A 12,280-nucleotide genomic window follows, 5' to 3' on the forward strand; every position below is an offset into this window, starting at 1 on the left:
GCTTGCGATGTTTTATTACATATATTGGGAATAATAAATTGATGAAACTTAAAAATTGCCCATAGGGAGTTATCTCCCAGTCCAATTCCTTCATTTTATATTTAAGAAAAACTACTAAAACAATTTTTTCTAAAAATAAATACTGAAGAAAAATTTAGGTAGATTGATGTTTACAAGTCAGCACATTCAATATAAATGAACATTTAAACAAAATGTTTATTTTCTGAGGAACTAGCTTACCACAGCTTAAACAGAAGTATAACAGAATTTTAAAACACCCACAGGTTGATTAAAAGGTACTAACAAACTCACAATGTTTCGGGTGTCTATTCCCAAGGAGCACAAAAGCTTCTTGTTGCTATGGGAGCCGCCCCACTGGTATCTCAAGCCATGTGCATCATGGATATCCTGTAGCTCAGTCCACACATCTAGTAATTCCCTGCAAAGGCCAGGATAAAGCCATCAACAATAGGTTACTCAATAACTTTCGCCATGAGTTCTACTTATAATATGGCTGTGATATGTTACACATTCCAATTACTCTTGGGTCCAACATAAGTATATAACTATTTGAATGAAATCAAGAGCCAACACTTACAGTCACTAGAAAAATAACTAAGTGAGGCCAGGTTTGGTGGCTCATGTCTGTAATTCCAGCACTTTGGGAGGCCGAGGCGGGCGGATCACCTGAGGTCAGGAGTTCTAGACCAGCCTGGTCAACGTGGTGAAACCCCATCTCTACTAAAAAATACAAAAAATTAGCCAGACATGGTGGTGGGCACCTGCAATTCCAGCTACTCAGGAAGCTAAGGCAGGAGAATCGCTTGACCCAGGAGGAAGAGGTTGCAGTGAGCCAAGATCACTCCAGCCTGGGCAACAGAGTGAGACTGTCTCAAAGAAAAAAAGATATTTCATTGTGAAATTTCAGAACATCGGCAACAAAGAGATCTTAAACTATAAATTTAATGTGAGAGTAGAATAAAATTTTACCTCCCATCTATCTTTTTTCTCAGAAGGCTGTTGGAGGATGTGCTCCACCAAAATGGGATCTAAGTGAAGGGAAGTCCCAAGACAACATATGTGTAAGCCCAGACTGAAACCATTCTAGATGGGAGCAGAATATGGGGTTGGATCACAAGTGTATGAACAAGCTCTCAAAGGGTAGGGAAACACTAATGAAAAAGAGAAGCCCAGGAAGAAGTTGTACTATGAAGAAAACAGTGGCTTAAGAGTAAACAATATATACATGATTATATTAATGAAAATGCCAAATAAGAAATTAACCAAAAACTGATATATGGGGAAGATGAGGGAAGAATAGCAGAGGTAAGATCTAAATTTTCGCTTACCATTCTAAGAAGTCAAAAAATAATATATAACATCAATTGATTAGAATATTGATTTAGAAATATAAAAACAAACAGCTCAAAAGAAAAGAGGCAGGGAGTTTAGGTTTTGACACAATGTTTTTGAGTCTTAATTTTTTTTTTTGGAGATAGAGTCTTGCTCTGTCACTCAGGCTGGAGTGCAATGATCTTGGCTCACTGCAACCTCCATCTTCTGGGTTGAAGCGATTCTTGTGCTTCAACCTCAATCCCAAGTAGCTGGGATTACAAGCATGCGCCACCACACCCTGCTAAAATTTTTTGTATTTTTTAGTAGAGACAGGGTTTCACCATGTTGGTTAGGCTAGTCTCAAACTCCTGACCTCAGGTGATCCACCGCGCCCGGCCTGAACCTTAATGTTTTAAGATAAACTTATAAATTAGAACTGCTGAAAGTAACAAAAACACGTGCTATCTAAAAACTCTCTTCTACTTACCCACTTTCAGGTAAGGCCTCTCTTGTTTTTATTGGCAAAGTGCTTGTTTCCAGCAAGTGCTTCAGGGAAGTAACTTCCTCTTCGGCATCAGGGACAAGTATGGAAGGAAAACATGCTTCGAAAATTCGCTCCAGGCGGTTTAATAAAGCTGTCTGCATCAAAACACCCCCCAAAAGTTAATTTTCATTTAATTTTGATATCATAGTAATAGTATTAAAATGCAAACACATGCACATCCTGTCCACTACTGTAAGACGGGAAGAGAACCATCACTCAGATACAGAAAACACTAAGTGAAAAGAACACAACTACTCACGAAACAATCACTCTAAATGATTAATTTAAATAATGACGATGAGCTACATAGCTGGCAAGTAAAAGCAACGTGCCAAGCAATATACCTGCTACTTTACATGCATTATCTTTATCTATTACAAAATTCTACAAAAAATAAATTACCCAATTGTACAGTTAGAAAGCAATCTCAATGTGTGAATAATCTGCCCAAAGCAAAAACCAAAAAAACTCAGAGAGCATTTATATTCTTTCCACCACACTGGAATGTCTCTTACCACCACTCATCTACTCTAGATTTAGGAACAAAAAGATCGGATGCTTGTGAGAAGTATTATGCTATTATAGCTAAACAATCTTTTTTTTTGGACATAAACACGAATTTTGATAGCCTTTTGGAAATATTTTTGCTACTAATAGTACAAACCAAAGTAGGAAAGAATGTCTCAATTTTTACTGATAAAAAATTCAAAAAGCTCATTCATCATTTTGGTGATATGTATTATCTTTTAGATATTCCATTTCTACTCGTCTTTGTTGCATGTGTATTTTTGAATAGAATACTACCTTTATCCTAAGTAAAGCCTTCATATTCCCCAGAGTAGTTTCACCAAGAACAAACAGATAAATCTCTTGGCATTTTTTTTTACGTATTTTTATTAACTAAAACTTGTTGGGTTTAAATCAACTTAGTTTTGGTACCACTAGGTTTACTATACATGTGTAACCTACAATAACATTTATTCCTATTTTCCTATTTCAGATACATGTAATATATTTTCCAACTTAGCCCAGTTTACCATGTAAACATCAACTACGAATACAAATTGTTAGTAAGTTAAAGCCTGCTGTAAGATTAAGTTTACAATTGAATTGACACAAACTGTATGAGCAAAATGCCACATCATGGTGGTACTTCCTGCCAAGTAACAAAAACAAGTTGATGCTTGATTTCTGTTTTGTAGTGTAGTGAGCACCCAGGAAAATTCAAAAAAAAAAAAAAAGGAAAAGGAAAAAATTTCACCTTTTCTGAATCCAAATCTCTTTTGGAAGCTGTATCAGAGCAAAAACTTAACACTGCATAATTAGTCTCAGGGTACTCTTTTTGTAATTCTACAAAACTTACTCACATCATAATTATATTCATGTGTGTGATATTGGAAAAGGTTCTATCAATTATGAACCCTAAGTAAAGGGTAGCCTCAAGATCCCAAGGCTTGTGAAACTTGAGTGCATCAAGGGGCCCTTGCTCTCACTTGCCTCAACAGAGGGAACGGACAGACATTATTTTCCAAGAGATCAGATAACCACCTAATTGGATACATGATTGGCTCCTCCTGGGCAGGGAAGATAAACAAAAAACTCACATATGACCAAATTTTATTTCTCTGTAAATTAAATCTTTCTTGTATCCTCTTTGTTATCTTTTTAATGGGATAGGAAAAAAATGTTTACCACAGGAAGAAAAGAAATGACCCTAAAACACATCCAACCACTTGGGCAATGTTACACATAACTGCTAGGTGTCAAGACACCAGCAAAATTCTCAAATGAGTGGAATGAAGCTGAGGCAAAGAAACATTACCTAATTGCCTCAATTTTTACTTCTTCTTTAGCCTTTTCCCATAAAGGATATAAGTTGAATGGAAATTTCTAAAGAAAGTTTCATATATGTTTAGGATCAGATATTACATTAGATTGCTTCAAATCTTATGTTGAATAAGATAGAGCAGGAGATTAGCAATCTTTTCTTTAGAGAGCCAGACAGTAAATATGTTGGGCCTTGTAGGCCATTTGGAATAAGCATGGGTATGTTCCAGTGAAACTTATTTACAAAAACAGGCGGCAGGACAGATTCATCCTGTGGGTCACGGTTTGACCCTTGAGATAGAGCTGTAAATAATAAATAACCAGAATCCACTAACAGCATTGCCCAACATTTTTTTTTTTTTGAGATGGTCTCACTCTGTCACCCAGGCTGGAGTGCAGTGGCGCAATCTCGGCTCACTGCAAGCTCCGCCTCCCGGGTTCACACGATTCTCCTGCCTCAGCCTCCCAAGTAGCTGGGACTACAGGTGCCCACCACCACGCCCGGCTAATTTTTTATTTTTAGTAGACGGGGTTTCACCATGTTAGCCAGGATGGTCTCGATCTCTTGACCTGGTGATCTGCCCGCCTTGGCCTCTCAAAGTGCTGGGATTACAGGTGTGAGCCACCGTGCCCAGCCCAAAGATTTTTATTAAAATTAAATTTGCTCTGACATTTTACTTTTAAAAGTGTATCAAATTCCGGCCAGGTGCAGTGTCTCACGCCTGTAATCCCACCACTTTGGGAAGCCGAGGCGGGTGGATTGCTTGAGCTCAGGAGTTTGAAACCAGCCTGGCCAACGTGGTGAAACCCCATCTCTACTAAAAATACAAAAATTAGCAGGGCATGGTGGTACACACCTGTAGTCCCAGCTACTCAGGAGGTTGAGGCAGGAGAATCGCTTGAACCAGGCAGGTGGAGGTCGCAGTGAGCTGAGATCGTGCCACTGTAGTCCAGCCTGGGTGACAGAGCAAGACTTGGTCTCCAAAAAAAGTATATCAATTTCCCTAAGACCAGTTTGGTGGTCAGGGCATCCTGTAACAAGTTTCTCACCACTATCTTGTTCTTGGTAATAAATAAGGCCAAATTTAACTTACTATTAGTTAATTCCAGTAAGTAAATGACTGGTATAATAACACTTCAATAGAGGGCTACAGAGCCAGGGGCTAAGACTCCAGTTTCCGCATTTCTTTTTCTTTTTATTTTTTTGAGAAAGAATCTTATTCTGTCATCGAGGCTGGAGTGCAGTGGTGTGATCTTGGCTCACTGCAACCTTGGCCTCCCAGGTTCAAGTGACTCTGCTGCCTTAGTCTCCCAAGTAACTGGGATTACAGGCGCCCGCCACTGTTTCTGCTCAGTTTCTGCATTTATAATCTGGAGATATCAGCGTCTAGCTACCTCATGAGGTGGACGATAATTTAGAGGATTAAATACTTGGCACCAACGGTGTCAGAGGTGGCAGCTTTTATCATTACTACTGTTATTATACAGATGATACATATAGACACAGGTGGCTTGCCAGGGAATGAAATAAATGAGTCTCAAAACTAGAATCAAAGCTAAGAATATTTCTCTACCATGATTTAGCATTCTAAATCACTATGAAAATACTTATCTCAATTTATCAATTTCTACCACATTATAACAAGAAATTAATCCAAGTATTGTGCATCCTTCCCAAGGTCATCCTTGTTGAGTTGGGGGGAAAAAAAAGTACCTAGTTTTTAAGTATCTATTTTTAAGAGTCTCATATAAATGAAACCTGCTATGGTTAGTCCTTGCACAGTTTACATTTTGGATATTGGTGGTTGGCTTACTGGTATTATGACTTAAATCTTGATTGCATTATGAAACACAAAATGTGTAAACCACACATTAGGCATTAAGAATACTTTGCTTCTCAGCCAGGCACAATGGCTCACGCCTGTAATCCCAGCACTTTGGGAGGCCGAAGCGGGCGGATCACGAGGTTAGGAGCTCGAGACCAGCCTGACTAACACTGTGAAACCCTGTCTCTACTAAAAATTCAAAAACATAGCTGGGCGTGGTGGTGGGTACCTATAATCCCAGCTATGTGGGAGGCCGAGGCAAGGGGAATCGCTTGAACCTGGGAGGCGGAAGCGCAAGACTCCATCTCAAAAAGAGTACTTTGCTTCCCAAGAAGCAAAATAAAGTTAAACATGCAAAAATGTGATGTAACATAGTCCAAATAACTTGGTAAGTAGAACAGTTACAAGAATATAACTAATATAATACTCAGAAGAAGAGAAGTTAAAATAACCTACCACAAGAACAGTTTCTCTTATGGCCAGACAGGTTTTTTTCAGCAAACAGATTTTCCCAAACAGATTGTTAATCAGACACTACTTTTTTTAAAGAAATCATTGTTATTTTGAACATAAAATTTGAGTACTTGGGATAAAAGGTGTATGAAAACTGTGAGAGTGGCAAAGGTGTCAAGTTTGTTTTTCAAAAATTTTTTTGGGGGTACATATATTAAGTATTTTAATCTGTTTTAAATTATAATCATCCTCTCAATATCAGCCAAGGATAGTTTAACATATGCATATAAATTAGTAGTAAAATTCAGTGTCACATCAAAACTCAAGTTAAAGTAAAATATTAAACTTGGATTTCTTCTTATGAGTAAAAAGGTACTTTGCTTATATTACCCTGCTTGTGTGAACTCCTATTTCAATACAGAGTACATGTAGCCATAATGGGAAATCTACTGGTTTTGATTAGGTGGGGGCACAACACAAATCTTCAAACTCCTTGTAGCAGATTAATGCAGAAAAAGGTTGCATCAAACAGTGACATTTATTAACATATTACAGTACATGTGGACTTGAATTAGATGTAAAATTCCAAAAAATAGATACTTTATTATTTAGAATTGGTGAAGTGAGACTGGCTGAGCTCTAGTTTCCTTAGGCACGTAAGGCAGTATAGGTAAAGCAAACAATATTATTTTAACTCAGCTCAGGAAAGTGGGAGCCTAAATTCAGCAAAAGATCAAAAGATGTACTCTGAAACCTACTCAGAAACTGCAAAAGCTTGCTATGGTGCATCATAATTTTCATTCAATGTTCACATAGTGCCTACCATGTGGCAGACATTATTCTAAATGCTTTACAAATTTTAGCTCATTTAAGTTTCAAAAGAACCATGTGAGGGAGGTAATAATATTATCTCCATTTCCTGGATGAGAAAAGCAGAGCAGAAAGAGGTTAACTTTCCTTGGTCACACGAATATTAAGTGGAGAGGCTGAGTTCCTACCCAGGGAAGTATAGCTTCAGAGTAGGTGCTCCTAACCACTATATTGTCATCAAAGTGGTTCTAAGTCCAATTTCTAAAAATTACAAGAGCTTTGAGGGCAGGGACTATGTCTTTTTCTTGAATTTCTAGAACCTAGGTTCCTGCACATACTTAGTATCAATGTGCACTAGTTTAAAAAAAAATAAAAACAAAAACACTTTGCCTTCATTTAGGACTGCAGGGGGCATAATTGTTCTACTTATAAAAGTATATCTTATTGTAAGCCATCTAAATCATTTTTATACACAGGTTGGGCATATTTAAATAATTATAAGACATATAATAGCCAAATTTTGTCTTCTATATACCATACTATGCTTGACGCTCTACATGTATTTATTCCATGAATCTTCTAAGAGAAACTCCAGAGGTATTATTGTCTTCATATTACAGATGAAGAAACTATAGTTCAGGAAGATTCAGATAATTAACCATAGCCTTACTGGTAGTATAGTACACAGCGAGATCTGATCCAAACTCTGACTGCAAAGCCTACATTCTTTTCACTAAACCATGTTTCCCCCACTTTTTGTGGTCTTTCAAAACATTTCTAGACATTATTAGATAAGGGATTTACCTGTTAAATGTGCAGTGATAACTATGCTTAAAGCAAATTACTTCATCGAGCACTAAAATTCATCATTTTCAACAAAGTTAGTTGTTAATTCTTACTAAAGAGTCAGGGCTGCATTCTGAAAATGAGGGTAACAAATAAATGCACACATACTTAGCATACTAAACATTTAGCTGACGTTACAATACTAACTAAACGTCAAATTAAAATAGTCTTTACACCAACTACTCGATTTTTTTTTTTTTCTTTTTTAAGAGACAGTCTCACTCGCTCATTCAGGCTTCAGTGCAGCTTTGAACTGCTGGGCTCAAGCGATTCTGTCACCACAACCTCTTGAGTAGCTAGGACCACAGGTGAACACCACCATGCCTGGTTAATTTTTATTTTTTGTAGAGATGGGGTCTCTATGTTGCCAAGGCTGGTCCTAAACTTCTACTTCCAGGCAATCCTCCCGCCTTGGCCTTCCAAAGCACTAGGATTTCACATGTGGGCCACCACACCCAGCCCCGATTATTTTAATTTTAAATGCCATCATCTTCCAAGTAAAAAGAGGAAAAATAGTCCTCAGTTTTCCCTTGAATATGGAATAAACTGGTGACTGGTTAGCAGAATGCCAGTTTATGTGACTCAGTCACGCCTTTTCATTCATATAAGTACCAGCTTCTAAGCCTGGCAAACAGTAGCACATCTGGCTATTAAACATTTCAAAAATTGGGGCTCTGATAAATGTAGGATTAAAAATCAAATGCTATTCAAGGCAGGTACCACACCCTCCTTTTTCATTTTCTCTATTAATGTCCAATGCTATGAAGCCAAGTAGAGGAGCTATGCTACTTACACAGAAGTATACTTACGCTTAGACGAGTTCGTAACTATCAAAAATCATTGTGAATGGAAACTAGCCCAAAGCAGGAGCTTTCGCTCTCAAAATAGCTTGATAGCTGAGTATACATACTGACAAGAGCCAGAACTAGGGGGCACTCTCACACAAATTTGCCTCCCTATTACTTTCTTCCCCCTTGCCCCCATCAAGATAGAGTCTTGCTCTGTTGCACAGGATGGAGTGCAGTGGCAGATCTCGGGTCACTGCAACCTCTACCTCCCAGGTTCAAGTGATCTCCTGCCTCAGCCTCCTGAATAGCTCGAATTACAGCCACACACCACCATGCCTGGCTAACTTTTGTAGTTTTAGTAGAGATGGGGTTTCACCATGTTGACCAGGCTGGTCTTGGACTCCTGACCTCAAGTGATCCATCCGCCTTGGCTTCCCAAAGTGCAGGGATTACAGGCATGAGTCACCATGCCTGGCCCTTCCATATTACTTTCTACTGTTAACCAAAAAAACATATTTTATGGAGAAAGGGCTCACGAAAGTGGTAATGCATCCTTGGCTATACCACATCTTCAAAGGTACACTTGCTTTTATAGCTTTTTCCTCTTTCCTAATTTTCTCATTTCTTATATATTCATTTTCCTATCAGGGTCCTTCATTACCTTGAATGTCTTTATAATTATTTTTATTTTTTTAAACCAGATTTGGTTTCTGGGAAAGCAAAAAATGATTACCCAATGGTTTAATTCATCAGTGGGGCAAAGCTTCAAGTATGAATTGACAACTTTTGCTCATTCCCAGTTCTATCATGTCTTTATGTCTGGGGGTAGAGGAAGAAAGTCCCAGGGTATATAAGCAGCCATTTCACTTTATCCATTGGTGCAAGTAAGCCATTTTATCTAATGCACACCTTCTCAACTGGCATGTTTTAGTCACAAACAGGTTACAGTCTTCCAAAAATCCTGAAAGTTATATATGGATGTAAGGTGTTCCCTTTTGTGATGGTTACATTTATGTGTCAACTTGACTGGGCCATGGGTGCCCAGACATTTGGTCAAACATTATTCTGGGGCAGAGCACGGTGGCTCATGCCTATAATCCCAGTACTCTAGGAGTCTGAGGCAGGCAGATTGCTTGAGCCCAGGAGTTGAAGACCATCTGGGCAACATGGCAAAATCCCATTTCTATAAAAAAAAAATACAAAAATTAGCCAGGTGTGGTAGCATATGCCTGTAGTCTCAGCTACTAGAGAGGCTGCGGTGGAGGCTGCAGTAAGCAGAGATCATGCCAGTACACTCCAGCCTGGGCAACAGAATGGGACCCTGTCTCAAAAACAAACAAACCAAAAAACGCCAAAACACGTTATTCTGGGAGTACCTTTGAATTGGTAATCTCACTAACGCAGACTGCCCTCCCTAATGTGGGTGGGCCTCATCCAATCAGCTGACGACCTGAAAAGAACAAAAAGACTAAGGAACTTCTGCTTGATTTTGAGTTGGTACTTCAGTTGGACTTGAACTAAAAAATCAGCTCTTTTTGGATCTTAAGCTTGCTGGCTTCTGGGCTGGAACTTACACCACTGCTCTCCTGGTTCTTAGGCCTTTGGACTCAAGACTGGAACTACACCATCAGCTCTTGGGTCTCCAGCTTACGCACTGTGGCTTTTGGAGCTTCTCAATTTCCAATAATCAGTCTCTCTCTCTCTCTACCACCTCCACTCCTACCTCCCTTCCATCCTTCCCTCCCTAACCTCCACACATACCCTATTGGTTCTGTTTATCTGGAGCTGTAACTAATATACCTCTATTTTATAAAAGACTACATCTGGGTGTAAAGAGATTAAGTGTATTGCAAGTCTCATTCAGCTTTCCAGAGAGGTGTACATAGGAGCCCAGACTCTGGTTCTTATGCCACTCAAATGCCTATCTCCTTTAAAGGACAGCAGGTCCTTGAATAATGTCATTTTGTTGTAATGTTGATGAGAAAAACAACTGATTCCTGGCTGCAGCCACTATCTGTGTGGAGTCTGCACATTTTCCCCATGTCCACATGGGTTTTTTTCTGGGTATTCCAGTTTCCTCATAGATCCTAAAGACGTGCACATTAGATTGTCTAAACTGTTCCAGTCTGAGTGAGTACTGGTGTATGTGTGTGAGTGTGCCCTGCAATGGAATGACATCCAGGCCAGGAATAGTTTCAGCCTTGTACCCTGAGCTGGAGGGATAGGCTTTGGTAACTGGTGATCCTGAGCTGGAATAAGTAGATTGCAAAAAGAATAAATTATAAAATAAACATTCATGAAGTCTACACTAATCATACAAATGAACAGCAATAAATGATGCAGTATGAAAGTGCCCAGTGAGTCTGCAAGATTTGTGATTGTTTTTGAATTTTATGGTGGTAGGAGATGCTCCTTAGATCATTTTTGCTTCGCAAACATTTATCCCTTGATTTTACCCAGCACCACTACAAGTGGTGTCACTCACTGATTCACCAAAAACTGGGTCTGTAATTATGTTCCTTGTTTTTAGTAATCTTTTTAAAATGTAAGTATAGCTCACATTTATTTAAATGTTTAATCTTAGAAGTGCTTTGTGTCTTTATTTAGAAGTTCAGTGATGTTTCTGTGACCAGAAAGATGCCACAGAAACTTAACTCTTGTTTGTGTCAGTTAGCCTGTGGTAAAATTGGTTTTGTTATATGTCCTTTCCCTTAAAGTTGCAGTTTCCAAGACCCTATCAAGGATATTAAGTAATGACTTAAGTATTATATATTTAAGGTAACTCTTGATATTCCTTCAACTTATTTCCAGTTAGTTTTCCTTTTTTGCTTAGGGACAGAAGTTGATTAATATCAATAGTTTTAATATTGATAGCATTAGGTTTCACACTCAGGTAGAAGTTTAGAAGAAACATTAAAATCCACTGGGTAATTTAATCTTCCATTTAAGAGGATATCTTATGCTGCATCACCATTAAATATTAAGTAAGCTATCAAGTACAATCTACAACTGTATACTTACCAATCCCCAATTTCAAGCTCTATGAAGAGTGAGCAGCTGTAATATTCCTCATGATCTAAACATGGTTTTTCCCTTCTGCACAGTTTCTGAATAAACCTAATAAAGCATTTCTATTTTGAAATTAAACACCAGATAGTCAAATTTTCTGAGGAAAAAATAGCAAAAGGAAATTCTATCCAAATAAGTAAGCAAAGATCTATAAGGAAGGTTAAAGTCTTAAATCTTAATTCTCTTATTTTGTTGCTTACTTCTGTTTTCAGTTGTATGTTCCAATGTTCACAGGAGGGAAAACCTGCATAAATATTAGCTAGATGATTAAATAAGTGAAGATGAAAAGGTAGGACTGGTTATATTCAGTTTAAGAACGCTGAGTTTCTGTGCCTGTAATCATAGCTACTTGGGAGGCTGAGGCATGAGACTCGCTTGAACTCAGGAGAAGGAGGTTGCAGTGAGCCGAGATCGCATCGCTGCACTCCAGCCTGGGCGACAGGGCAAGATTCCGTCTCAAAAACAAAACAAAACAAACCAGTAACTTAATCCTGAACTAACACAAGCCAAGGTATTAGTAATTCTCTTCTTTTTGGTGGCACTCGACTTTCAAAGCTCTCAAAACAAATCTTCAGCTAATAGCATTTTCCCTGTAGCATTATCAATTGGATGTCCAGTAAAAAATAACTCATAGCCTCCTTTTCTATAGCCAATTAATATAAACAGATTACTTCCCTGTTACCTAAATTTCTAAATGATATCCAGAACAATATTTTAACATTTTACAAAAGCTCAGGGTTAAATGCAGTGCTTATGACATTTATTATCTCTTTTACCATATA

The 12,280-nt window shown here is 38.3% G+C and overlaps 1 protein-coding gene across 1 annotated transcript in view; it reads right to left on the reverse strand.

The window, feature by feature from the left end:
• AFTPH (aftiphilin) overlaps positions 1-12,280 on the reverse strand; it is a 69,067-nt gene that overhangs the window by 23,021 nt on the left and 33,766 nt on the right. The window contains exons 3-4 of the mRNA XM_011945306.1: positions 1,823-1,974; positions 313-439 (exon numbers count right to left, since the gene is read on the reverse strand). Coding sequence (XP_011800696.1) covers positions 313-439; positions 1,823-1,974 — 279 coding nt within the window. The remainder of the gene's footprint in view (positions 1-312; positions 440-1,822; positions 1,975-12,280) is intronic.

The sequence above is a fragment of the Colobus angolensis genome, unplaced genomic scaffold, assembly GCF_000951035.1.
Source record: "Colobus angolensis palliatus isolate OR3802 unplaced genomic scaffold, Cang.pa_1.0 Scaffold24, whole genome shotgun sequence".
In the NCBI taxonomy this organism is placed as follows: Eukaryota; Metazoa; Chordata; class Mammalia; order Primates; family Cercopithecidae; genus Colobus; species Colobus angolensis.